The following is a 27755-nucleotide window of genomic DNA, read 5'->3' on the forward strand; positions in this document are numbered from 1 at the left end:
AGTGAAAACAGGGGGTTATAACAGTTCAGCACTTTCTGCCAGGAACAAAGTATATACGATATTATTTACTGCTGAAAGCCGTTCAGAGAGGCAGCATCTGGTTTCAGTGAGGTCTTGCTTCCATTCCCTCCAGCAGCTGGACTGAGTACTACAGCTCAAGGAGGCCAACCGATTCGTCGAGGTGACCCAGGGAGTGAGCGGCTCTCCAGTTAGGCCACAAGAGCCTCTGGCCCCTAGAATGCCGAGAAGAAGTCACACGACCCATGCAGAGTTTAGCACTTTTTATCAACTCTTAAGTGGATTCTCCAGTTTCAATCTTTGATTTGTGTTTTTATATTTTCAGAGTCCCAAAGACTCATTTTCTCTCTCACTTTTCTCTAGTGGGAAGATCAGATATCACCCTGGATCCCTGTAAATGCCAACAGTCTCTGTCCCCTCCACTGGGATGTATTCATTTAGGCTGTGTGTGCTAATGGCAGGAAGAGGCAGAAATGGTCCTGTAGTGTCCTGCTCACACTGGGAAGGGGACCATGGGGATCTGAGAAGCTGGGCACTCTGCTGTGGTCACTCCACATGTACTTCTGAGGCCAGGGAAAAGCTGATGAGGACGAGATTACTCTGCCAGGAGAAAGTGCCCCAAGCTTTTACTTCCCTGTGAGCCGTTTTTCCTATCCGTGTTATTGCTCACAGAGCCCTGGCTCCAGCAAACACATCCCTTCATTTCTTTTGCATATGTCTTCCATACCGACAGTGGAAAAGGAGGCTCTGTTGTTTCCTGAGCATATGTTTTCCCTGCATCCCAAGAAGTCTGTTATTTGAGTTGCAAAGGGGACAAACACCACCACACACACTCACCAAATTCATCTAATAAAAAAATTTTAGCATTCATCCAATGCCAAATTATCTACCAATCACTCTCTCCCCTTTATATATGTGTTTGTTCACACATATGCTATTAATTATTATAATGCTAGTAATAAAAATACTTATCAAGATATTCATATAAAACTATTAATACTATTCATTATTAATATACTGGAATCAAGAGACCAATTTTAGGGAAAGAAGCAGAAGGAAGGGCAGTGCAGGGAGAGGATCACAGTCATTGTTTTTAATGTCTAAACTTCCAGCTGGTGGGTAATCTGAGAAGACCAGAAAACAAAACACTGAGCCAATTCATTGTGTCAGTAGACTTGGCATATTCTAAATTGTTCAGAAGAATATCAGGCAAGGAACAAGACCTCATTTGGTCCTTAGACTCTGCAATGGTAATAGAGCACAGCATCAAGAGAAATTATGCAGGTGTTTGGATTACATGATCCTGCCCAGAAGACATGCCATTTTAATAATGTAAAACATACATCTACCCAGAATGGCAGTAACCTAACCTTCACTCTAAGTTTGAATGAACAAGACACCACTAAGAAATGTCTGATGATCTCAATACAACAGGATTTGGAAAATCAACTCAAAACTTACTACAGACGTCAAACACAATAGAAATAAAGAGCATTTCACTTTGTTTCCTTTATATCACATTTTTTCTTTTAACTGGAATAGACAACATAGGTCCTGACCATAAAGAAGTGATGACATATCCCCCTTTGACTTAATATTATTCCAAGGGACAGTTATGCTAATTTAGATACTGTATTCATTCATTCAGTGTTATTGAGTGCCCCCATGACCTGGGTACTGATACAGGCCCAAAGATGTAGTCATAAACGACACAGACACATTCCTGTTCTGGAAATTCTAATTCGCTAGTTTGATGTTATTTCAAAGTTCAATGATTGTTTTGATAAATCTCACTTCAAGTTTTTAAAAGAAAATCTTCATCAGAGGAAAATTCTTGTTATTACTGTCTTTTCAAAATTTATTTTCTCAACCCCCATTTAATATCAGTCCATTGATATTAAACTAACAGTTACTGTCTTCTTAGAGGAAAGAGATGGGACATAACAAAGCATTGTTTTTTTTTGCTTTGAGAAGATAAATTTCTAAATAATAAATGTCTAATGAATTAACCAGTAGGTTTGGTTGCTACATGCCAAACCAAGGGCTGTCACAACAGCCAGGCCAACTGAAGAAGATGCCTCCAAGTATTAAACTTAATCCTGACTCAGCCATAAATGCTAAGCTAATATCTTTAGCAAGCACCAGTAAATAATTACACATTTTGGCAAATAAGTTCAAACAATCAGGCTTCAAAGTTTGCCCCAATTGCCTGTCCAAAAAATTCTTTGTACCAATAGGGATCAATTCGACCACAGGGGACACCAGGCAGCTGGGCAGGACATAAATCACACAGGCCCAAACCTCTGCTTCAAAAGCGCCAATCTTTTGCTGATGTACACCAAAGTTCGTCCAAATCGTATGAGCATACCTGTGTATCTCTTCTTGTGAAAAACATTTTATATTTGAGATCCTTCCCCTGTTTCTCTAACATTCTCTCCCTTCTCCTCTTCCCCACCCCTTACTGTCTTGTCCCCTTTCCTCTCATTATTTCTCCCCTACTTCCCCTACAGGGTGAGATACTATTCTAAGCTCTTTGTATATATTACCTAATTTCACAACCCCGATGAAGAAACTCTGCAATCATCATATGTACCAGAAGGTTACACAGCTTGGAAGCAGCCAAACCAAGATCAGGTTCCTGAAACCCAAGGTTACATAGCTTGGGAGCAGCCAAACCAAGATCCCAGTTAGCCCTTCTGAGCCAACCACTGTGTCATGCTGCATCCAAGTGAGTTCTGGCTTATGTGTTTATGGTAAAGGTGAACCATTTTTAGGCTTTAGGGTGCAGAGTACTAGTGATCCGGTTAACAAACTCTCACTTTAAAGGTGGCAATGAAAGTGGTAATTAATGGGGCAGTTTAATAATTTTATATGTTGGCTGTACCAACTTTAGGTCTTTTGCCTCTCCCATATAGGGAGCACATTGACAAAAGTCAGAAACAAATACCAGTTAGAGGTTATGATCACTCAAATGAATAATCAAAAAGTAAATAAAAATCTACTCTGTAACATTACAGTTATTCTCTGTATCCACTCCAAAAGTAAGCCAAATAAAGTCTTTGTTTCCAGTGACAATCATTATTGTTATTCACTTCATGGGTCAAGAAGAGCTTTCAATGAGCATAGCTCTTAGATTTGATGGAGAGAAAACGAAAACATGGACTACTACAAGATCAACCTGCCCAGTGAACTAATTTCTAGACTGTGATAAAATGGAAGAAATTGAAGGATTGCTACCGCTCTCCTTCAACAATCATTTTCCAACTCAGCTCTGCTTAACGGTGGTGAAGCCTAGACCACCCACTGAATTTTCTACAGCTAAACAAACAGCTACAGTCCAGAGAAGCACAGATTTCTTGGCTTACTGTTTTTATATCCACCCAGTGTTAAGTCAAGACTGTGTTCCAAAAGGTCATAGACTATATCTAACAACATGCAACTGGGATCTTAATTAAGCCTTACTGCCAAATGAAGGAAATCATTAAGTTAGTCCTCAACCCATGTCTACCATCTCTCTTCTTTCCTGTGAACAACTAACTCCCGGGTAAACAAAAGCCAAAGCTATGGAGATGACACAGAGCACAGTAAGACTGATCTCATGGACCAAGAAAAATGCAACAGCTTATAAAGTGGGCTTCACTAGTAAACTGAAAGAATTAACAGGAAGACAGTATACTGGAAGATAAGGAAGGAAAAATATAACAACAGTTGCAAACAGTAGCTCTCTGCCATGAAAGAGACACTAGCCCATGCCAAAGTAAACTACAAGGAAAGGAAAACTGTTTTTACCAGTAAGGCAAAACTGCTTTCTGGATTTGCAATCATTTCCCTGTAGAGTCATTCTTTGGTTTTCTGGAAGGGACCAGGTTCAAGGTCTCTATGGAGGTCTGATGAGATCTGGGAAAAAGCAGCAGCTAGTATGTATTTAGCAAACGTATTAAGGGCCTACTAATGTGTAAGATACTGCATCTTGGGCAAACCTGCACCATGCTTTATGACTCTAGCAGAAGTACTCTCTGTAATATCAGTCATGCTCTTGATAAAAGGTAACTGCCCTCTTCTGGCCACCTTTAATGAGACAGCTGGCTTTGTGACTTAGCTGGCCCATCATGCCCCCACTGCTCTTTCTCCTCCGAGATGTCACAAATTCCCAGTGAAATGGAGTGTCTTATTGGTCCCTAAAGATCCAGTCTTCTTTTAGATGTTGGAAACATAGGAAAGTTTACAAAGCTCCTTTATCAAATGGAACTGGGATGATACTATTTTGGGGACCCCATTTTTTCCTTCCATCTTCCCTTCTCTTTCTGTAATAATCACTGATCTTTACCAACGTTCCCGCCATGACAGAGTTCCAGGGGCATGCCTGGGCATTGCCTCACCAAAGGTCCCAGGTTCATCACTGCCCTATCCTCCATCTTACTGAGGCCATGCCCCAACTTTGACCTGTATTTCTTAAATCCTGAACCTTGTACTATGGCTTCTTCACTAAAGTTGATTTCAGATTATCTTTCTATCTCTGGATTTTTTTTTCTTGCATTTAGAACCATTTATTTCCATGATCATGAATAGCTTGGAGTTTACATAAACCCAGATAATAATTTTGGGGGATCACAATTTCTAAAAAGAGGGAAGACAGGCCTGGTTATCAGAGAAGCAAGGCTAAAGATTTCTCCAAGAAATATAGCATGAATTTATTTTCTGAGTATGAAATCTCTGGGTCTGCCTACCCAAAGATGTGACCTTGCTCACAGAAGATTTGCAGAACAAATCTTGTTCGAGGACCTGCACCCAGAGGCCACTTGTAAGCAGCCAGATTTCTGCACGTGGAATCCAGAACATAGATGTAAGGTGCATCTTTTGACTTAAGCAATTATTTTACTATATTTAGTCACAGTTCTGGTCAAGAACTTACCCAAATTTGACTAGGAAAAATAACAAAGTTTTATTTTGATTTTCCTGTAATTAAACATATTTTTTTCCCAAGAACCTATAAGATAATAAAGAACTTTTATATCAACGTCATTCATGTCTACAGCCAACTCATGCTTAATTACTAGAAAAGGGAACAGGAGAAGGGAGGAAGGTAAGATACATAAGCTAAAGTCACAGATAATCCCCAAACCCCTTTAATCAAGTTTTAGCCTCATCCTGCTAAGCCTTTTTTCAGAGCTGCTAAGAAAGAACCAACGTGACATACTTAAGCTTTATCTCATCCACTTCCTCTCCCTGGCCTCTAGTTGGGCTGCTAATAAGTTATGAAGTTGCCAAAGATAGCTGGCCTCCACATGGAAGGGAGAGGACTAGAGGCTGAATAATCCACAAAGTCATTTGGAGACTGCACAAATGACTTTTTACTGTGTACTTCTCATCCCAGCCTTGGGATGAGATGATTAAAGAGGCTGAGTAGGGTGTTTTCCTCTCATATAACCTATACAGTTGAAATCTCATTAAGAGATAAGTTTGGGGTGGTGGTGGTGAAAATATTAGGTCTCTGGTAACCATTTGATTATGGAAATTTGGCTACATTAGTCTACTGAGATGCAGAAATGTGGAGGAGCTTATCAGCGATACCCAACCTGTGTGGCAGACCAGAAGACTATGCTTACAGAAGGGTATTGCTTTCATCATAAACTTCACGAAGGATCTAATTCAACTTTATTTCCTTGATCATTAAATTTTTTCTTCTCCCAGAGCCAGGAGTTCAGGACACCAAAGTAAGAACCTTAAGGTGTTCAAAAATTTTTATTTTGGCGGGAGAGGGGTGTTAAAACACAAGTTGAGAAGTAGATCAGAGCTGGTAGAAGGAACCTAAGACAGAACTGAGAAAAAGGATGTGTCACAACTAAAATATCCAAGTCAAAAACTGTTATGGGGTGTCTACTTGTGCCATTACTTTTATTAATTCACAGTCTATACAGCTAGTTTTCAATGAGCAACCTGCTAGTTAAGTGAAGGACTCTAAAGGATTTGAATATAGCTTTACTACAGAGAAAATGCAGAAATGAATACTGATAGATCATTCATTCAAATATATATCACTATTCACTGTTGCATTTTCTCTACCTTATCTGTCTCCTGACACCTTAGAAATCTGTATGCGGATCAAGAAGTAACAGTTAGAATCAGACATGAAACAATGGACTGGTTCAAAATTGGGAAAGGAGTACATCAAGGCTGTATATTGTCACCTTGCTTATTTAACTTATGTGCAGAGTACATCATGCAAAATGCCAGGCTGGGTGAATCACAAGAGGAAATCAAGATTGCTGGCAGAAATATCAATAACCTCAGATATGCAGATGATACCACTCTAATGGCAGAAAGCAAAAAGGAACTAAAGAGCCTCTTGATGAAGGTGAAAGAGGAGAATGAAAAGGCTGGCTTAAAACTCAATATTCTAAAAATGAAGATCATGGAATCCAGTCCCATCACTTGATAGCAAATAGAGGGGAAAAAGTGGAAACAGTGACAGCCTTTATTTTCTTGGGCTCCAAATCACTGTGGACAGTGACTGCAGCCATGAAATTAAAAGATGCTTGCTCCTTGGAAGAAAAGTTATGACAAACAGAGACAGCACATTAAAAAGCAGAGACATTACTTTGCCGATAAACGTCCGTGTAGTCAAAGCTATGGTTTTTCCAGTAGTCATGTATGGATGTGAACTGCTGCTGCTGCGGCTAAGTCACTTCAGTCGTGTCCAACTCTGTGCTACCCCATAGACAGCAGCTCACCAGGCTCCGCCATCCCTGGGATTCTCCAGGCAAGAACACTGGAGTGGGTTGCCATTTCCTTCTCCAATGCATGAAAGTGAAAAGTGAAAGTGAAGTCGCTCAGTCATTTCCAATTCTTCGTGACCCCATGGACTGAAGCCTACCAGGCTCCTCCATCCATGGGATTTTCCAGGCAAGAGTGCTGGAGTGGGTTGCCATTGCCTTCTCCGATAGATGTGAGCACTGGATCATAAAGACAGCTTAGCACTAAAGAATTGATGCTTTTGAATTATGGCACTGGAGAAGACTCTTCAGAGTCCCTTGAACTGCAAGGAGACCAAACCAGTCAGTCCTAAGGGAAATCAGTCCTGAATGTTCATGGGAAGGACTGATGCTGAAGCTCTAATACTTTGGCTATCTGATGCAAGGAGCTGACTCATTGGAAAAGACCCTGATGCTGGGAAAGATTGAGGGCAGGAGGAGAACGGGGAAACAGAGGATGAGATGGTTGGATGGCATCACTGACTCGATTGACATGAGTTTGAGCAAGCTCTGGGTATTGGTGATGGACAGGGAAGCCTGGCATGCTGCAGTCCACAGTGTGGCAAAGAGTCAGACATGACTTAGCAACTGAACAACAACAAATGTATACAAATCATATATGTGTGTGTATGTCTATATGTGTGTGGGTGTATGTATTATATATTCATGAAACAAATAGGTCCTTCTATTATATGCCAGGTACTCATCTAAGCACTGGGGACAGAGATCTTTTCTCCAAACACGCTGTCAGTTCCAAGAAGCCAAGTACAGTTTGGGAAAGGTGAGGAATGGGAAGACCAATCCAGTCATATCACCTAAAACTTTGAGAGCTCCCTAGGGGGTCAAGTTCACAGGGGTCTGCCACTCTCGTGAGGATTTCCTACATTCCCCCTCACCTCTATGCCTAATTATTCACCATATATTGATGAATACACTGTAATCTGTACATTTCTGTGCCTTAAATGGCACATGCTGACTCCTGGATCCACTGGAATGACTCTGGTCTGCACCCCCAGCCTTGAGAACCTCTGCACTTATTACCCTTTGCCCTATCAACCTCTAACACCACCACCATCTCTCAACACCACCCTCATGAAGCCATGTCCAGCACCAGAGTCAGTCATCATCTCCCTGCCGCTTCGTAATATTAGCATAAACCTGTGCCATGGACATCACTGTGGAATATTGGGAGGATCTGTTTTCTCTAACTATACACCAAGACTGGTAGTGGGTATAGAGGTAATACATTTCAAATTTCCATCAAAAATTAATTTTACAGTAACCCACTAGCAGTTAGAGCACAGGCTAACATTTGAAAATCCACAAACCTAATTAACTTAATTTTTAATTGCTATCACAAAAGCTTGGATTTCTAAAGGGGAACAAACAGTACTTATGTTGGTAGAAGGGTACAAAAAGATACACGCAACCTGGCACCACAACCTTTTCCAGCACACCCTTTATAATAAATTACTAAAATACCAAAGCTTAAAAGGTTAGAACATCCTCGGGGGCACTGTGGTGAGTATGAAACAGCATGCAAGTCTGATGCATACCAAAGACGACACGAAAACAGGCTTGATAAAATCCATTCTTCCTGTCACATATGCACACAAACATATAAACAACATCAGAAGAAAAATAAAGGCAGACAGACTGTTCTCTAGCCTGGAAGGAAATTCTGATGAATTCTAAAGGAGTTTGAGGTTCATTCATTCAGTCGACATTTTTGAAATGCCTCTCTCACATGTGGGCCCAAGTTCCAGGCACTGGAGATCCAGCAGAGAAAAACACAGGAAGCAAATAAAATGAAAAAGTCCTCAATCGTTGCCTTCCCAGAAGCTTGTAGACTCACGGATGTGGGTCAGGCAATAAGTGAGTCATATATATCAGATGATAAGCGCCATGGGGAAAAATAAACAGTGACGTGCAGGAGAGAGTGTCGGGGTTGGGGGACAGTGAGGCTGTTGTCCTCTTAAAGGAGCTGTCCAGGGAAGCTGCCACTAGGCAAGACACATTAGCATAAAGATCTGAAAAAGATGAAGAAATCAGGAGGATTTAGGAGGAAGGTCTCACCAGGTGGTAAGAAGCACAAAGACAGAAGCCTGTCGGTGAGTGCTCTCCTGACACATTGGAGGAGGCTGCAGGACGACAGAGTAAGCGAGGACAGGCTGTTCTGTTACAAAGTGTTTCTGTAACAGCAATTAGCTCATAGGCTATTGGCAGATAGCAGCATAAATGTTGGTATAACATGGAAACATTTGTTTTTTTTTTTTTTTTTTCCTTAGGCAAAAGGAGCCAGAAAAGCCGGAATTGAATTCTCATCTTTTCGCAGGAAAGGAGAAAGCCCTCAGGTTGGCTGCAGCACAGGCCGGATGGATTTCACCTCCAGCTGAGAGAATGAGAACCTGCCCCTTGCTGTCTCCCCAAAAACGTGCCCCCTCCCACCGGTGCAGCTCTCCCAAGCTATCTCTGGTGAGTGCTGGGGTTTTAAGTCATAGAAGATTAGGAGAGGCCCGCTCTACTACTTTCCCCCTAAATCCTGTTTTCTTAAGAGTACATTTTTCAGATGTAAGGAAGAACATGGGCTTCCTCGGTGGCTCGGCTGGTAAAGAATCCGCCTGCAATGAGGAAGACCCGCGTTCAATCCCTGGGTCGGAAAGATCCCTTGGAGAAGGGAACAGCTACCAACTCCTGTATTCTGGCCTGAAGAATTCCATGGACTGTAGAGTCCAAAGGGTCGCAAAGAGTCAGACACAACTGAGTGACTTTTTTTTTTTTTTTTCAGAACACAGAGTTTATTTTTATTTTTTATTTTTATTTATTTATTTATTTTTAAATTTTAAAATCTTTAATTCTTACATGTGTTCCCAAACATGAACCCCCCTCCCACCTCCCTCCCCATAACATCTCTGTGGGTCATTACAGAGTTTAACAGGAAGTGTGTACGTGCTAAGTCGTGTCCAACTCTTTGCAACCCTACGGACTCTAGCTGGCCAGGCTCCTCTGTCTATGAGATTCTCCAGACAAGAGTACTGGAGTAGGTAGGTATGCCCTTCTCCAGCAGATCTTCCCAACCCAGGCATTGAACTCAAGCCTCTTAGGTCTCCTGCATTGGGAAGATGGGTTCTTTACCACTAGTGCCACCTGGGAAGCCCCTGTTTTACAGGACACACATATACTGTTATTCCAGAGACATCTGCCGGGTGCAGGGCCTCACAGGACACATGAAATGGGAGGGTACTGGTGGGCTTTGAGAGGAGGCACGAGATGACCTGATGCACTGATGATAGAAGTGGGGGGATGATGGAGGGAGAGGGTGAGCAAGTGGGAAGCAGCAGACCAGTGAGGGGCCTTTGCAACTGTCAGGTGAGACGGCTGGCCTAGGAAGTGAGCAGTGACAATGGAGTAAGACCGGAGCCAAGAGGACTCCAGTGTTTTTCAGCCTAAGCAACTGAAGGATGGAGGGGACAGTAGATGATTGAAGGACGATTCAGTTAAGGGTGGTCACTTAAATTCTGGTCAACTCAATTTTGAGTGGCTATAAATCAAGTGGGAATTTCGACTAGTCAAAATAGATGTGTCCAAAACTCAGGAGGGAATAGTTTGAAAGTTTTCAGTGTATATTGTATTAAACCCTTAGAGTAAATGTATTCAAATTTTCAAAGACTGATTTTTCCAGCAACCTACTAGCAGCTGGAGCAGAAGCCAAAAGCTACAAAACCTGTGGACTTGGGTTTTAATTCTTAGTATGAGAGCCTGGATTCCTGGAATGGGAGTAGCGGAGTGCTTCTGGTGGGAGAAGGGTGCCGGAAAAGGTCTGAAGCCAGCTTTGGGTCATTCTAACAGTCAGAGGTTGGGGTATTGAGCAAAGACAGCAAAGAGCTTACAAGGGAGACCTGTGACGTGTGAGAAAAACTAGAAAAATGTAGCGTCCTGGACACCAAGTGAGAGGTGTGGGTGATCCAAGAGGTGAACCAAGATGAGGACTGAGCACATGCTACTGAATTTAGCAAGTGGGACAGGGCAGCAGCTGTCCCAGTGGCCAAGCTCAGCTTCCATCCGCTGTCCCACCATAGTCAGTGGAGTACATTTCAGCCAAACATGGAGTTTTGTTGAAAAGGATAGAAAAATGTTGGGGGGCGGGGGGGGGCGCTAAAGGAAGACAAGATCAACAATTGTATGCTTATCTTTTATAATAATATTGGGACACTATGGCATGTTTTTATGGTGATGGAATGATCCAGTGGAGAGGAAAAAATAAATCCGAGAGAGGGAGAGTTGTGGGGGTCGTGTCCCTAAGAAGAAGGCGAGAGAGAAAGCAGGTGTCATGTGAAGAGGTTTGCCTACAAAATACTGTGTTAACAGGAGGAAGGCAGAGCTGATGGGCACTGACTCCAGGAGAGAAGCAGGTGTGGTGGGAGCTTGCAGGTTCCCTTCTGTTGTGCGTGGGGTCTGTCTGCAGTGAGAGAGAAAGAAGGCTATCTGCACAGAGGTAGCATGCAGGAAGGAAGTGTTAGGGGCTTGAGGAGAGAAGTGAGAAAAGCTGTGAAATAGTTGTCTAGACAAAGTGAATGGATCAGGGAAAATGGCTTTGCCAGTTGTATGGAAAAGTTGGGGAGGTTAGTGGCCATGCATTTAACCAGCAACCGACCATCAGGGTGTGCGTTTTCTCCTGTCGTATTCAGCTCTCAAGTGCTGGCATGGTGTAGGTAGAGAGCTGGATTTATTCTGGGCTGGAATTTTGCCAGACAAAAGTTATGATGAAGCAAAAGAAGTACAAAAGATTATAATCAATTGCTGCAGTCTGAAGCCAAACTCATCAGCTGAAATCTTAATTCCCAAAGGTGATGGGATTAGCGGTGAGGCCTTTGGGAGGTGATTAGGTCATGAGCCCTTGTGAATGGGATGAGGGCTCTTATAGAGACCCCAGAGAGCTCTGTAGACCCTTCCACTGTGCGGGCATGCAATGAGAAGTTAGAGACCCAGAAGAGGTCCCTCACCCAACCAAGCTGGTACCCTGATCTTAGACTTCCACCCTGAGAACTGTCAGCAGTACGTTTCTATCATTTGTAAGCCACTTAGACTGTGGCATCTTGTTCTAGCAACCCAGAAAGGACTAAGGTATGAGCCATAGAATAAATTGGGTAAGGATGTTTATTTCTTGTCAGCTGCCAATGGAACATTAATCAGTATAGACTTTAACCAAGTGACAGCCCACAACTAAACATCTCATCACATAGTGATACTTCTGTCCCTTTTAAAGACATTATTTGTCCCTTTCCTGCTGGTGAAACAACAGTAGCTTCAAATATAGACTCCCTATTGGCTGATGTGTAAGATGGGTAATACCACTGTTCATACTGACAGCAGTCATCTCTTGGGACTCACTATTTATAATAAAGAGTCCCCAACCTTGCCTGCAACGAGGACTCTGGAAGATACCAGGGCTGCAAGAGCATGGTGCAGAACACGACCCAAGAGCTGGGAAATCATTCACAGGGTATTTTTAGGCTCGTGCCTCCTCCAGGCTTTCTCACCACTCCTAGTTTATCCCTAGTTATTATACTTCTTGCAGAAATTCTCAATGATATTCTCGCTTTTCTTGTTTTTCCTGTTTGCTATCAGGGAGCTATAGGGCCAGGCCCCTTTGGCCCTACAACCACATTCAGTGCTGCGACTGGGACAGACTGAAATGAGCAGCAATTCTATCTGCCGTCAGGTGACTCCAAATGTATTTGAAGGCGATTCAGAAAGGAGATGCTAACCCAAGATTAAATGAGTTCAGGGCTCTGAATTCCTTGAATACACCGTTCTTTTGGGGGGCCAGTTTGTGGGGGCAGCGTTTCCCACCTGGGCCAGTTCGTCTCTGACCGACTCTTCTCCCCTAGCAGATCCATCCTAGGTTTCTCTCTTTACTGCACCTCCGGAGGCTGGGCTGCTGGGGGCAGAGTCTGCAGGCTCCCTTCCTGGCTGGCTCTCCACTGCACGTGAACTACAGAGACCACAAGGTTGAGACAGAGGTCAGGGATGACCTCCCCCACAATCCCCATGCTCTGTCAGAACCTGTCCCCACAGGACCTTAGCTTCTGCCATATGGTCCCTCCTCCCAGAACAAAGGTAACACAATTTCCTTCCACTGCTGCTCCAGGTCTAGGGGTGACAAGAGCCTCCCTGAGGCCGGGGCCCGAGTACCTCAACATGCCTTGTTGGTGACTTTAGCCCCACCCATACTTCCTGCATTTCCCCTTCATTAAAGTCTCAGGAACCTCTCGAGTTAGATTCTGTTTCTTGCTGACTGACACACAAACCATTTCAAATTCCACTATGTGTAATTTGGGTGCTTCTCAGATAGAGATGCCAGAGATGTGGGTTCGATCTCTGCGTTGGAAAGATCCCCTGGAGAAGGGCATGGCAACTCACTCCAGAAATCTTGCCTGCAGAATCCCATGGACAGAGGAGCCTGCTGGGCTACAGAGTCAGAAATGACTGAAGCGACTTAACACACACATACACACATAACTTTACAACTACACTTTGATGCTGAAGCTGCTAGACCAGAGGAAGGAAAAGCAAATTCCAAACAAATAATATATTCATTCATTCAATGTAGGTGAAAATGCTAACATCTATGTCTTGTTAAAGGGAGAGACAGAACTCCACTGTAAGAACCTCAGAATAACTTAACAGGGAACCAGGTTTACAAATGGCTTTTTTCAATAGAAGTTTCACTTCTCAAATCGAAGGATACTTACAAAGGCTAGTGATCACCTTTGTTGAAGTCTTTTTCCATTAACTGTGACTGTGATATAATTAGGGCTTCCCTGGTGGTTCAGTGGTAAAGAATTTGCCTGCCAATGCAGGGGACATGTGCAGGAGATGTGGGTTTGATCCCTGGGTTGGGAAGATTGCCTGGAGAAGGAAATGGCAACTCACTCCAGTATTCTTGCCTGGGAAATACCATGGACAGAAGAGTCTGGTGGACTACAGTCCACGGGGTTGCAAAAGAGTGGACACGACTGAGCGACAAAACAACAACAATCAGCTTAATAAGATTTTGGGGGAGGTTGTCCTGGCATAATAAAAGGCCCTAAAGATTGTGTTTCAGAGAATGAAACACAGGAAAGAATTGTAATATACTTCAAAAAATGTTTAGCAGTAACAACTGGCCCATTCAATAGCTAATTTGTGCTAAGTCAATAGATTAGAAATACAGTCTTATATTTACTGAAGATTAGCAGTCTGGCTATAAAAACTGAGGTCAAAGAATACTGCTGTTAATTTTCAATGAATTCGCTTAATAATCAACCGGTAATGACTACATCCCCATTTCCTTGTAAGGACCCAGGATCCTGAAAGTCTAGGGGAAAATCTGCTGGTATCACCCAGGTGAACTCAGGTCAGGGTGAAATTTCTAAAAAAGATCTGAGTCCAATAGGTTCTTATCTAAAAGAAAATAACTTTTCGGATTGACCAATGTCACTGGTGATGTAAACACCCAACAGATGTCAACAATACATTGCACAAGACAGCCTAGGAAGTCTGGCTTGAAGGACTAAAAATGTATTCCTGTTAAGAACTAATAAACAGGCAATCTACCACTCAATTTAGGAATGATCAAACATATTTTGCTGTGCGGTGAACAAAGGACTATATGTTGGCAATTTTTTGCTTCCAAGAAGCACGGTAAAGTAAGCAAAACTAGACAAAGCTTAGTCAAATTCCAGCTTTGCCTTTCTTACTTTCATTAATCTTGAGTATGTAAGTTAACTTCTCTCAGCCTTATTTTATCATCCAAAATACAGGGAAAATATTTATTTCTCTTGCTTCAAAGATTCCATCATTTATAAGATGTCCTGTCTTGGGAGCTCAGTCCAGTGCTCTATGACAACCTAAAGGGGTGTGATGGGGATGAGGTGGGAAGGAGGTTCAAGAGGTGGGGGGATATATGTATGTTTATAGCTGATTCACTTCACTATACAACAGAAACTAACACAATATTGTAAAGCAATTATCCTTTAATTAAAAATAAATTTTAAAAAACAGATGCCTTGCTCTCTCACATAGAAATGACTTCTGGGAAAGAAAAAAAGAGAAAAACATTACCACAGTAAATATACGTATCAATTATACAGGGCATCTTGACTTCAGAAATATTAAACCGGATAAAATTTCCATCTTGGAATCTGGAAAATAGAGAATTCCAGAAAAACATCTACTCTGCTTCACTGACTACGCTAAAGACTTTGACTGTGTGCATCACAACAAACTGAGAAAAATCCTTAAAGAGAAGGGAATACCAGACCACCTTATCTGCCTCCTGAGAAACATATGTAGATCAAGAAGTAACAGCTAGAACTGGACATGGAACAATGGACTGGTTCAAAATTGGGAAAGGAGTATGTCAAGGCTGTATATTGTTACCATGCTTATCTGACTTACATGCAGAGTACATCATGTGAAATGCCAGAATGGATGAAGCACAAGCTGGAATCAGATATGCAGATGACACCACCCTTATGGTAGAGTGAAGAGGAACTAAAGAGCCTCTTGATGAAAGTGAAAGAGGAGTGAAAAAGCTGGCTTAAAACTCAACATTCAAAAAACGAAGATCATGGCATCTGCTCCCATCAGTTCATGGAAAATAGATGGGGAAATGATGGAAACAGTGACAAACTTTATTTTCTTGGACTCCAAAATGACTGCAGATGGTGACTGCAGCCATGAAACTAAAAAACACTTGCTCCTTGGAAGAAAAGCTATGACCAACCTAGACAGTGTGTTAAAAAACAGAGACATCACTTTGCCAACAAAGGTTTGTACAGTCAAAGCTATGGTTTTTTCCATTAGTCATGTATGGGTGCGAGAACTGGACCATAAAGAAGGCTTAGTACCAAAGAACTGATGGTTTTGAACTATGGTGTTGGAGAAGACTCTTTAGAGTCCCTTGGACTACAAGGAGATAAAATCAGCCCATCCTAAAGGAAAACAACCCTAAACATTCATTGGAAGGACTGATGCTGACGCTGAAGCTCCAATACTTTGGCCACCTGATTCAAAGAGCCAACTCACTGGAAAAGACGCTGATGCTGGGAAAGATAGAAGGAAGGAGGAAAACGAGGTGACAGAAGATGAGATGGTTGGATGGCATCACCAACTCAATGGACATGAGTTTGAGGAAGCTCTGGGAGATGGTGAAGGATAGGGAAGCCTGGCGTGCTGCAGTCCATGGGGTCACAAAGAGTTGGACACAACTGAGCAACCAAACAACAACAAAGTGCTTACTATGTTCCAGGCACTAATTGCTTTATGTATAGTATTAGTGCATTATCATAGCAATCCAAAGGACAATGTAATAGGTACTATTGGCCCATTTTACAGAAGAGGATGCCGAGGCCCACACAGAATAAGAGAATCTCACAGAGGCACACTCTTAGTCAGAGTTGGCGCTCTGAGTCAAAGCCACGGCTGCCTGACTCCAAAGTCTGGATTCTTCTCATTGAGTTATGCCTCCTACTTGACTTTTCACTTGCTCCTTTTGTTTCACTGCTGGAAGTCTTATGTTTTTAACAAAACTATTAATTCCACAAGAGCAAGGACAACGTTACCTATTCCTTTTGACAATGCATGGCACAAGACTGGGCCCTGGCTTGATGGTCAAAGGATGTTTGCTAAGTATACGGCAGCACTTTAAAAGAATTATGACTTGGTAAAAGCAAAAAACCATGAACACTGAAGTACTTGAAACGAGCAAACTGTGGATAAACTTGCTCAAGAAATGAGTTGCACTTCATCCCTTTTCAGAAAGTACTTCCTTGCTTTTTTTAATCACTCTTGATTATCAGCTCAAGAATTGGGCTTCAACAGAAATGCTCCTCAGCTCTATGAAGTAGAATTCTAGCATTTTCTCCTGCTACTCCTGGGCCACTTCTCCTTTCTTTAAACAGCCAACAACTCCCAGCATGCATGCTCAACAACCCTCAAAGCAGGGCAGGCCTGAGAGGTGTGTAGGTGAAATCTGACTGTCATTGAGAACAGGGAAACAGCTTCCAATTGGTACAGGTGACCTGATTTAATGCTAACATTAAAAAACTTGAGCAGTTCTTGGCTGAATGGGACAAGGCTAACCAATGCCTCTTCTCCTTTTACACTTAAAGAGGATGAAGGCCCTCTTGAGATAGAGATCTAGGATATAAGGTAAGAATTTCCAAAAGACTGAAATCCTCAGCATCCTTTCCTGTCCTCGAGGTTTTACACTCCTTAGAAGAGCATATTGCTCATACTGAAGACCAGCATAGGCGGCTCAGGTAACATGGGATCTTTGCCTATACTCAGCTTTTCTGCATTTCCTCCTTGAAAGCGGGCTTCCAGATGGTAAAGAATACGGCAGCACTTTAAAAGAATTATGACTTGGTAAAAGCAAAAAACCATGAACACTGAAGTACTTGAAACGAGCAAACTGTGGATAAACTTGCTCAAGAAATGAGCTCAGATGGTAAAGAATATGCCTGCAACGTGGGAGACCCAGGTTTTGATCCCTGAACTGGGAAGATCCCCTGGAGAAGGGCATGGCTAGCCACTCCAGTATTCTTGCCTGGAGAATCCCATGGACAAAGGAGCCTAGCCAGCCACAGACTATAGTCCATGGGGGTGGTAAAGAGCGACTAACATTTTTACTTTCACTTTGCTTGAAATTGTGCCCCTTCTTCCCTTCTACCTGGCGTAAAAAGCCCATTCTCCCCTAGAGATAGAGCACAAAATCTGGTGAGTTGGACCGGGGCCCATAGTCAGCCACAATCTGAGTGTATTACTCCTCAGCTCAAATTAATAACATCATCCAGTCTGGGCAACAAAACCGAACTACTGCTTTCTGAGTGGGTCTAAGGTTTGCAGGGTAACTTCAAAAGACAATCCTATGTTCACTACAACTCAACTGAAACGACCATGATGTTTAACAGAACTATGGGTCTCATTTAAAAACTATGTAAGAGATTAGCAAACACACAATCCAATTTTACGGTTTTTCCAATCAGTGCTGTTTTTATTAAGTATATATACATTAATGTAGCCCTAATTCTTTCCCAAAGCTCCCCCTTTTCTTTTATCCCACCCCCTTCATTTTAAGAACATACAGACCTGCCCTTTCTCAGGACTAATAAATTTCCTGTTGAAACATTTGTAACAGTTTCTGGTATCCTCCTCCAGATAGCATCAGGCTTTATTTCCTTCAGCTAATTGAGCTAATGTCACCTTATTAGGGAGGCATTCCCTGACTATCCCATATAAAATACTAACCCTTTGGCCCATCCAGTTCCGCTTATCCCCTTATCGTGTTTTGTTTTCCCCATAACACTCATCTCTACCTAACTGAACATGTATTTGTTTACTGACAGTCTCCCTTCAGTAAATGTAGGAAAGCACTTTGTTCTTTGTGGAATCTCTATTACCTATAACAGTGATTAACTCACTATTAATAACAGGCTCTCCATAAATGTTTGCTAAATGCATTAACAGTCTTCCTTTCATATCATTGCCAAGAGGTGACAGTGTAGTCTACTGTGTTTTGGGTAAAAATATCACATCTGTTTTAGCCACGTCTCTCCTTAAAATCTAGAGCGGATAGTATCTCCACCCTGAAAACAAGTTTTTTTTTTTTAAGTCAAGTCATATGCTTATTTTACTAGTACTTTCCATATTTTGACACCATACCCACTTCTGGAGAGATCACCCTCTAGGGCCAAACAAGGTTGACGGCATTATCTGAAGTCTCAATAACCTTTACACCCACGTCATAGTAGAAAGCTGTTCTTTTATTGCTTGGGCACAGGAAGATACTCGAACATGACATGAGTAGTAGTAGATCCATACCTGACCTAGTAATCACGAACTAAAGGTAGGCAGAGCCCGAGGCACTCCACCAGGCAGCAAGGCTGCACCTTGTAATCAAAACTCCCACATACCAGAACATGCTGTGCCTTTCTCGTCATGATCTCATCTTCTAGTTAAATACCACCTGAATCTGATCATTTTCCTGCCTGTTTCTTCCTTAGATCAGGAACTGACCACATGTAGAAAACATGAATCCTAGACATGTAGAAAGAACACTGAGTTTTAAATACAAGATTAGCTATTTCCTCCAACTAGTAAAAGAAATTTGGATGAAGGGATGGGTATCCTGTACCCATGGGATGAATTCATTCATGTTGCTTCATTTTAGAATTATGATCTGGGTAAAGATAATGCTGCATGAAGGGAGGAGGAGAGAGAATATTTGATCAACTTAAGGACAAATCAATTATAGACCATTATTCAAGTTCCAAATAACTTTTTTGGTGGGCACAGTGACTCATTTGAAAAGACCCTGATGCTGGGAAAGATTGAGGGTAGGAGGAGAAGGGGACGACAGAGGATGAGATAGTTGAATGGCATCACTGACTCAATGGACATGAGTTTGGGTCAACTCTGGGAGTTAGTGATGGACATGGAGGCCTGGTGTGCTGTGGTTCATGGGATTGCAAAGAGTTGGAAATGACTGAGCGACTGAACTGAACTGAAGTGTATAAGTATGATAAGGTACAGTAATGGAAATCTGCCATTCTCTCACTGGAAAAGACCCTGATGCTGGGAAAGACTGAAGGCAAAAGGAGAAGGGGGCAGCAGAGGATAATATGGTTAGACAGCATCACCGACTCAGTGGACATGAATCTGAGCCAACTCCAGGAGATAGTGACGGACAGAGGAGCATGGCATGCTACAGCCTATGAGGCTGCAAAGAACTGGACATGACTTATCGACTGAACAACAAAAACCATTTCCAACAGATCAACATTATGCAGTCATGTGTTATAAAAAAATATAGAACTTTCTGGATTCTGAAGCAAGAGGTACACTGATGGCAACCTTAATTTTTTGAGCCTTTGATTTGAAAAACATTTAAAATTTTGTTTCTGGTTTCTCTTAATTATTCCTAAGCACTTGAAAATTGCCATAAAAGTAAAATTTTGACATTTGACTCAGTAATAATTTTGTGCCTATATTGTTCTGTGCCTACATCACTGAAAATTTCAATTTAGTATCTGAATCACTGAGGTTTATCATAAATTTTGCTACAAACTCTATTCCCTGAACCTCGGTGTCTTGTCCTATAAAACATGAGAAGCTGACTAGATCTGAAATCTCTCTTTGCTTTATGAACCTTAGTCCCACCTACTGAGTTTTTATACACAAGCACTGCTGAATAAGAAACACTCCTGTTTGGAAGAAGTCTGGGCAAATACCTTAAGGGTGATCTCAATGTTGACACATCCTTCTAGACTGGTCAGTTTGCTAGCATTTAATATGACATATGGAAAAGCTGCTTTGAGGCTTAGCAAAATCACCCATTTGCCAAACACAGTGCTTATAGGATCCTTCTTGAAACATTCTTTAAATCTAGCTTGTGCATGAGCTTATTTTGAAAATTCTGTCTTTGGGGCCTTTGTCACTTAAAACACACACACACAAACACACAGAAAAATGATTGTGTTTACAAATTCTGGCCACTTTTCTTAGTCTAGAGCAGCGGCTCTAAATCATCAAGATTTTCTCCTTTCATAGCCATTTGGCAAGGTCAAGGACATTTTTAATTGTCTCAGGTTGAGGGAGGTGTGTTGCTGGCATCTGGTGGGTCAAGACCAACGATGCTGCTGAGCATCCTACTCTTTATTGCAGAGGCAACACAGCCACCACAGTAAGGATTTACCTGACCTAAAATGTCAATAGTGCCAAGATGGAGAAACCAAGTGCTAAGATGGAAAGAGAAGCTTTACATATTTTTAAAATTCAGTTTTAATTGGAGGATAATTGCTTTACAACGTTGTGTTAGCTTCTCCTGTACAACAACATGAATCAGCCCAAGTATACATATAGCCCGTCTCTCCTGAGCCTATCTCCAACTCCCACCCTGTCCCTCTAGGTCATCACAGAGCACCAACCTGAGCTCCCCGTGCTATACAGCAGGGATAGCTAGCTTCCCGCTAGCTACCTATACTACTCATGGTAGTGTATATATATTGATGCTGCTTTCTCAATTCATCCGACTCTCTCCTTCCCTCCCTGCATCCACAAGTCCCTTCTCCACGTTTGTATCTCTGTTCCTTCCCTGAAAATAGGTTCATCCGTACTGTTTTTCTAGATTCCATAAATGTGCATTAACATATGATATTTGTTTTTTTTTTTTTTTCTTTTGGACTTATTTCACTTTAGAGAGAAAGCTTTAGATGGATGATAGTGTAACCAAACTAGGCAAGTAAGAATTGGAGTTCTTGGGGGCAATCCTTGTTTCTTGAGTTTCACAGATATTTTTCATATTCATTTAGGGCTTACATGAGTGTTTAGGGGAAGCTCAGATATTACAGGGGAGAAAAGTTAATGTAGATATAGGTTGTACTAAATTATTTCTTGCACTTCCTTTTTTTGAGTATATTTCAAAGTAAGTTGATACGTTACCACTTCTTTATATTTAACTCTTCAATATGATTGGACCTTCCAGAGCAACCCTGATGGCTGTAGTCTCATTTCAACCCAAACCCTGGCAGCCAACCTCAGATTTGTTATGGTCAGTGCTGAACAAACTCTCTTCTGGAACAGTCTTAGGGGTGAGAATCAATCTTTTATGCAGAGCATGCCTGTTGAATTGTTGGATGCAAACCCACTGGGACAGTTTTTAATGATGGAGTCTCGGTTCTGTGGCCTGCTCCCTAGAGAATGAAACAGTTTAGAAGATGAACTCAATAATTCAGCATTTGCCACTTGAAGTTCCACCACTTTTAGACTATTTTCACCGTAAATCATTCTAAAATGATCCCATACACCTTTGCCTTTTGCAACAGACAATACCATGATTAATTTTATCTTCTGTTAATGGTTTTACAGTATCACTGTTACAGATGTCAGTTCTTAATCCCTGTAATTGCTTTTTGCACTGAGACAGAAATAGTGGTTCAAGCAAAGTGTTTACTTCACTGAAGTTCTTGTGGCATTGGTAGGTAAGTCAAGCTGGCTATTTGAGCTCCCTGCCTTCAGAGTCACCAAGAGTGTGAGCATTTCCTGAAGAAGTGGAAGGAAATCAAGAAGGCTTGACATGCACTTTGTCACCCACTTCATAGGCTGTGAACTCGCCAACAAAACTGGACTTGCAGAGATAAGCTGTTAAGTATGCAAACTCAGGTTTTTACATGATTTTTGATACCAACTAATCAAGTGCTGAGAAGAATCTTGAGAGTCCCTTGCACTGCAAGGAGCTCAAACCAGTCAATCCTACAGGAAATCAGTCCTGAATATTCATTGGAAGGACTGAAGCTGAAACTCCAATACTTTGCCATCTGATATGAAGAACTGACTCATTTGAAAAGGCCCTGATGCTGGGAAAGATTGAAGGTGGGAGGAGAAGTGGACCACAGAGGATGAGATGGTCGGATGGCATCACTGACTTGATGAACATGAGTTTAAGCAAGCTCCGGGAGTTGGTGATGGACAGGGAAGCCTGGTGTGCTGCAGTCCATGGGGTCACAAAGAATAGGACATGACTGAGTAACTGAATTGAATCAAGTGCTGAGTATTAAAAACACTCTGAATGGCTAAATGCTTTTCATGCATTATCTAATCCCATCCTCATAACAGCCCTCTGAGATAGGCCATTTCATAGACATAGGAGGCTGAGGCAGAGAAACACGGAATAATTTGGCTAAATGACAGAACCCAGATTTGAAGTCAGACAGTCTGACCCCAGAGCTCTGTTTTAACCACAGCTCCAGGTGCTGCAAAATGATAGCCTGTGGGCTAAGTGTGGCCCACAGATATGTTTTGCTTGACTTACATATGTTACTTTGGGGTCACCATCTAAAGTTGGGCAGCTTGAGTCTGGCTCAAAGGCTCAGCCCTGGGACAAGCAAAATCCAGGCCTCACTAGACTTAGACCATCAAGGGCACTGGCATGGATAAAGGGGTGCCATTTTCCAATTTGGGAAAAAGAGCCAGATGAGCCAGTGGCAACCCTGCTTGTCAACACTAACAATTGCGTGAAATTCCAAATTTACTGCTTCTTAGGGAAGGAAAGGGGGAAAAAAACAGAGTAAAGAGAGAAGAAGAATGGAAAAAAGGAAGGAAAGAGGAAAGACACCGGGAAGAAGGGAGGGAGTTAGAACCAGTATTCCTCTGTTCAGGAGTGTTTCTAGAAGGCACACAGGCTTGCCTGCAAGCAACTGGCTCACTTCACACATTTATGTTACCTCCAAAGATCCTTGGAAGGAAAGTTGTGACCAACCTAGATAGCACATTAAAAAGCAGAGATATTACTTTGCCAACAAAGGTCCGTCTAGTCAAGGCTACGGTTTTTCCAGTGGTCATGTATGGATGCGAGAGTTGGACTGTGAAGAAAGCTGAGTGCCAAATAATTGATGCCTTTGAACTGCGGTGTTGGAGAAGACTCTTGAGAGTCCCTTGGACTGCAAGGAGATCCAACCAGTCCATTCTAAAGGAGATCAGTCCTGAGTGTTCACTGGAAGGACTGATGCTAAAGCTGAAACTCCAGTACTTTGGCCACCTCATGTGAACAGTTGACTCATTGGAAAAGACCCTGATGCTGGGAGGGATTGGGGGCAGGAGGAGAAGGGGATGACAGAGGATGAGATGGCTGGATGGCATCACTGACTCGATGGAACATGAGTTTGAGTGAACTCCAGGAGTTGGTGACGGACAGGGAGGCCTGGCGTGTTGCAGTTCATGGGGTTGCAAAGAGTTGGACACGACTGAGTGACTGAACTGAACTGAAGATGCCACAAGCTTTCCTACTTTGTGACCTCTGTATTCATTACATTTATGGTGTTTTGTTTTAAAAAGCCCCTCTCACAAATGGGCCTACTCACAGCTCTTCAGCTAAGGTTTAACCCCTTTGCAGAGGGGCAAAAAGCACATCAAGATTCTGGGCTGACTGACTCCGTCAGGTGACCAAACTCAGTGGATTCTTCCTCTGCTGGCTGAAATTCTTATTTTTTAGGATATACTGTTCTCTTGAGGCTCTATGTTTGGCAGCCAAAAACAAAAAAGCAAATGAACAAAATACCCACCCAACTTTGTGTGTGGGTAGCCAGGTGGGGGACAAGGACTTAGGCATAAATCATAAATGCTTCCTTATGGTGCAAATGGTCACAGGAATGTTTACATTTTGGAGGCATCATTATTCCTTTTCCTTACATCTCAAGAGGCATCACCAAGGCCTGGAGCTTGGGGACAATCCACAAAGAGCTGCAGGCATGGTGACTGGAACATAAAGATTAATGCTGACTGAAAGATATACCCATTTGAATGCAGAATTCCAAGATTAACAAGAGGAGACAAATCAATAATCTCAGTGATCAGTGCAAAGAAATAGAGGAAAACAATAGAATGGGAAAGACTGGAGAGCTCTTCAAGAAAATTAGAGATACCAAGGGAACATTTCATGCAAAGATGGGCACAATAAAGGACAGAAATGGTATGGACCTAACAGAAGCAGAAGATATTAAGATGAGGTGGCAAGAATACACAGAACTATACAAAAAAGATTTTCATGATACAGATAATCATGACAGTATGATTACTCACCTACAGCCAGACATCCTGGAATTCAAAGTCAAGTAGGCCTTAGGAAGCATCATTATGAACAAAGCTAGTGGATATGATGGAATTCCAGTTGAGCTATTTCAAATCCTAAAAGATAATGCTATGAAAGTGCTTAACTCAATATGCCAGCAAATTTGGAAAACTCAGCAGTGGCCACAGGACCGGAAAAGGTCAGTTTTCATTCCAATCCCAAAGAAAGGCAATGCCAAAGAATGCTCAAACTACTGCACAACTACACTCATTTCACATACTAGCAAAGAAATGCTTAAAATTCTCCAAGCCAGGCTTCAACAGTATGTGAACTGTGAACTTTCAGATGTTCAAGCTTGATTTAGAAAAGGCAGAGGAACCAGAGATCAAATTGCCAACATCTGTTGGATCACCAAAAAAGCAAGAGAGTTCCAGAAAAACATCTACTTCTGCTTTATGGACTATGCCAAAGCCTTTGACTGTGTGGATCACAACAAACTGTGGAAAATTCTTAAAGAGATGGGAATACCAGACCACCTGACATGCCTCCTGAGAAATCTGTATGCAGGTCAAGAAGCAACAGTTAGAATTGGACATGGAACTACAGACTGGTTCCTAATCAAGAAAGGAGTATGTCAAGGCTATATATTGTCACCCTGTTTATTTAACTTATATGCAGAGTACATCATGAGAAATGCTGGGCTGGATGAAGCAAAAGCTGGAATCAAGACTTCCAGGAGAAATATCAATAACCTCAGATATGCAGGCGACACCACCCTTATGGCAGAAAGCAAAGAAGAACTAAAGAGCCTCTTGATGAAAGTGAAAGAGGAGAGTGAAAAAGTTGGCTTAAAACTCAACATTCAGAAAACTAAGATCATCGCATCTGGTCCCATCACTTCATGGCAAATAGATGGGGAAACAGTGAAAATAGTGACAGACTTTTTTTTTTTTTTTGGCTTTAAAATCACTGCAGATGGTGACTGCAGCCATGAATTTAAAAGATCCTTGCTCCTTGGAAGAAAAGCTATGATAAACCTAGACAGCATATTAAAAAGCAGAGACATTACTTTGCCAACAAAGGTCTTTTTAGCCAAAGCTATGGTTTTTCCAGTAGTCATGCACAGATGTGAGAGTTGAACTATAAAGAAAGCTGAGCACTGAAGAATTGATGCTTTTGAACTGTGGTGTAGGAGAAGACTCTTGAGAGTCCCTTGGACAGCAAGGAGATCCAACCAGTCCATCCTAAAGGAGATCAGTCCTGAATATTCTTTGGAAGGACTGATGCTGAAGCTGAAACTCCAATACTTTGGCCACCTGATGCAAAGGACTGAATCATTTAAAAAGATCCTGTTGCTGGGAAAGATTGAAGGCGGGAACAGAAAGGGAAGATAGAGGATGAGATGGTTGGATGGCATCACTGACTCAATGGATATGAGTTTGAGTAAACTCCAGGAGTTGGTAACGGACATGGAGGTCTGGCGTTCTGCAGTCCATGGGGTCACAAAGAATTGGACACGACTGAGCAACTGAACTGAACTGAACTACTCAGCTCTGCTGCTGTAATGAGATCCTAACCATTGATAATGTGGAAAGGAATGCAAGCGGCTGTGCTCCAATTAAATCACATTCAAAAAACAGGTGGCCTATAGTTGGCAGTCCCCACCTCAAAGGACACTGGAACCATGCAAAACTAGACAAGAAACATTTGGGAACAGGCAAGACTCTCTCATCAGTAATCATCGCCATGAAACAAACCATAGGGCTTGAAGTAAAAGCAACAGAGAAGAGGGAAGGAGACAGGAGAGGCAGGCATCACTACAACATGAGAAGCTGTCTACCATGTGAAGCCAAAGACACAAGTGCTCCAAGATCAATGGCAACTGTGAGAAGGAAAGGCAGAGAATGCCATCTGACTGCATAGAAGCCTGACAATGAAGACATTCAAGGGAATAAAATAATCCGCAGACTACAGCATGGGGGTGCCATAGGAAGGTCAGGGGACCACTGGGAGTGGATGGGAAACACCAGGAAGTGTTTCAGCCTTTGACTCTTGAGGCACAAAGAGGCAGATACAAGGTAAGAGGTTGCAGCCGGAGCACAAGGACCAAACAGATGCCCTCTGAACATCTGAGGGCTCTCACTCCTAGCCCCAGCACTGCTTGGCATGGGTGTCACTGCTCTGCTTTTTTCCTTACTCACATGCAAAGCATTCATAATATGAAAATAACCTATGTGGGATGAAACGTGGAGAAAGTAAGGAAAAGAGAAAATGCAACAGAGAAAAATTAGTCAGAGGAAGATCATCAGGCCTGGTGCAAGTTTCTGGAAGGCTGGTCGTGGGACTTCCCTAGTGGTCCAGCAGCTAAGACTCTGTGCTCCCAAGGCAAGGGGCCTGGGTTTGATCCCTGGTCAGGGAACTAGATCTCACATGGCACGACTGAGACTTGGCTTGCTGCAACTAAAGATCCTACATGCCTCAACCAAGACTGAAGATCCAACGCAGCCAAATAAAGACACAGTAAAAAATAAAAAAAGGAAGGCTGGTCTTTTGGCTTTTTGATGGCTGTTTCTCTCTTTTAGAAATGTATCTTTGTTTCACTGTTCTCCTTGCCCTGAACTCCATTCTAACTTCTTTCATAAATAACAGCCCACACTTCGGAAGTACTTATTTCATGGCAATGTTCTAAGTATGTTATGTACATATATGTTGATCGTGATCTTCAACCCTGTGAGGTGTGTCCTGTACTACTGTTCTCATTGAACAGATGAGGCAACTGAATCACAGAGAGGTCAAGTCATTTTTCCAGAGGCACGCAGCTAAGAAATGACAACACTGAAACTGGAACCCAGACAGCCTGGCTCCGGCATCTATGCTGTTGGCCATTACATTTCCCCACGGTTGCACCATCTTCCTCCTCCACATCCCAAAGCCAGCTCCACACACCAACAACTCCATTCCACCCTGCAGGGCACAGCCATATGTATTTTTACCTTTTTCTTGAGAAAATTTAATATCACTTTCAGATGCAGTTACCAATTTACAGAATATAAAGAGAACAGAAAAACATGTCAAAAGATACCAAGGGGGAACATCATCTCTGGAACAAACAATTCAGTTTCTTCAACTGATAAACTGCAGGTAGAGAGAGAGAGAGAGAGAGAGAGAGAGAAAGGGGGGTGCGACAGAGAGAGGGAAAGAGAGAGGGAGAGAAGGAAGAAGGCAGAGAGGGAGGAGAGATTTTGAACCTGCAGATTTAAAGGTATTTAAAAGACTTGTAACCAATTGCAATACGTGGAAATTTGGAGCCTGATTCAAACTACCAAAACTCTTGACATGTATGAGACAACTGTAATTGAACAGTATATGAATAT

General features: G+C 42.3%; 1 protein-coding gene across 3 annotated transcripts in view; it reads right to left on the bottom strand.

Moving 5' to 3' along the window:
* Nucleotides 1-27755, bottom strand: part of GHR (growth hormone receptor) — a 293752-nt gene that overhangs the window by 199304 nt on the left and 66693 nt on the right. The window contains exon 1 of one of the 3 annotated variants that reach the window (XM_052659048.1): nucleotides 8327-8393. The exons of the other annotated variants lie outside the window; for them this stretch is intronic. Within the exon in view, the coding sequence (XP_052515008.1) occupies nucleotides 8327-8390 (64 nt within the window). The 5' untranslated portion in view covers nucleotides 8391-8393. Of the gene's footprint in view, nucleotides 1-8326; nucleotides 8394-27755 lie in introns of those variants that run through there. 3 annotated transcript variants of the gene reach the window in all.

This window comes from Budorcas taxicolor, chromosome 20, assembly GCF_023091745.1.
Source record: "Budorcas taxicolor isolate Tak-1 chromosome 20, Takin1.1, whole genome shotgun sequence".
NCBI classification, from domain to species: Eukaryota; Metazoa; Chordata; class Mammalia; order Artiodactyla; family Bovidae; genus Budorcas; species Budorcas taxicolor.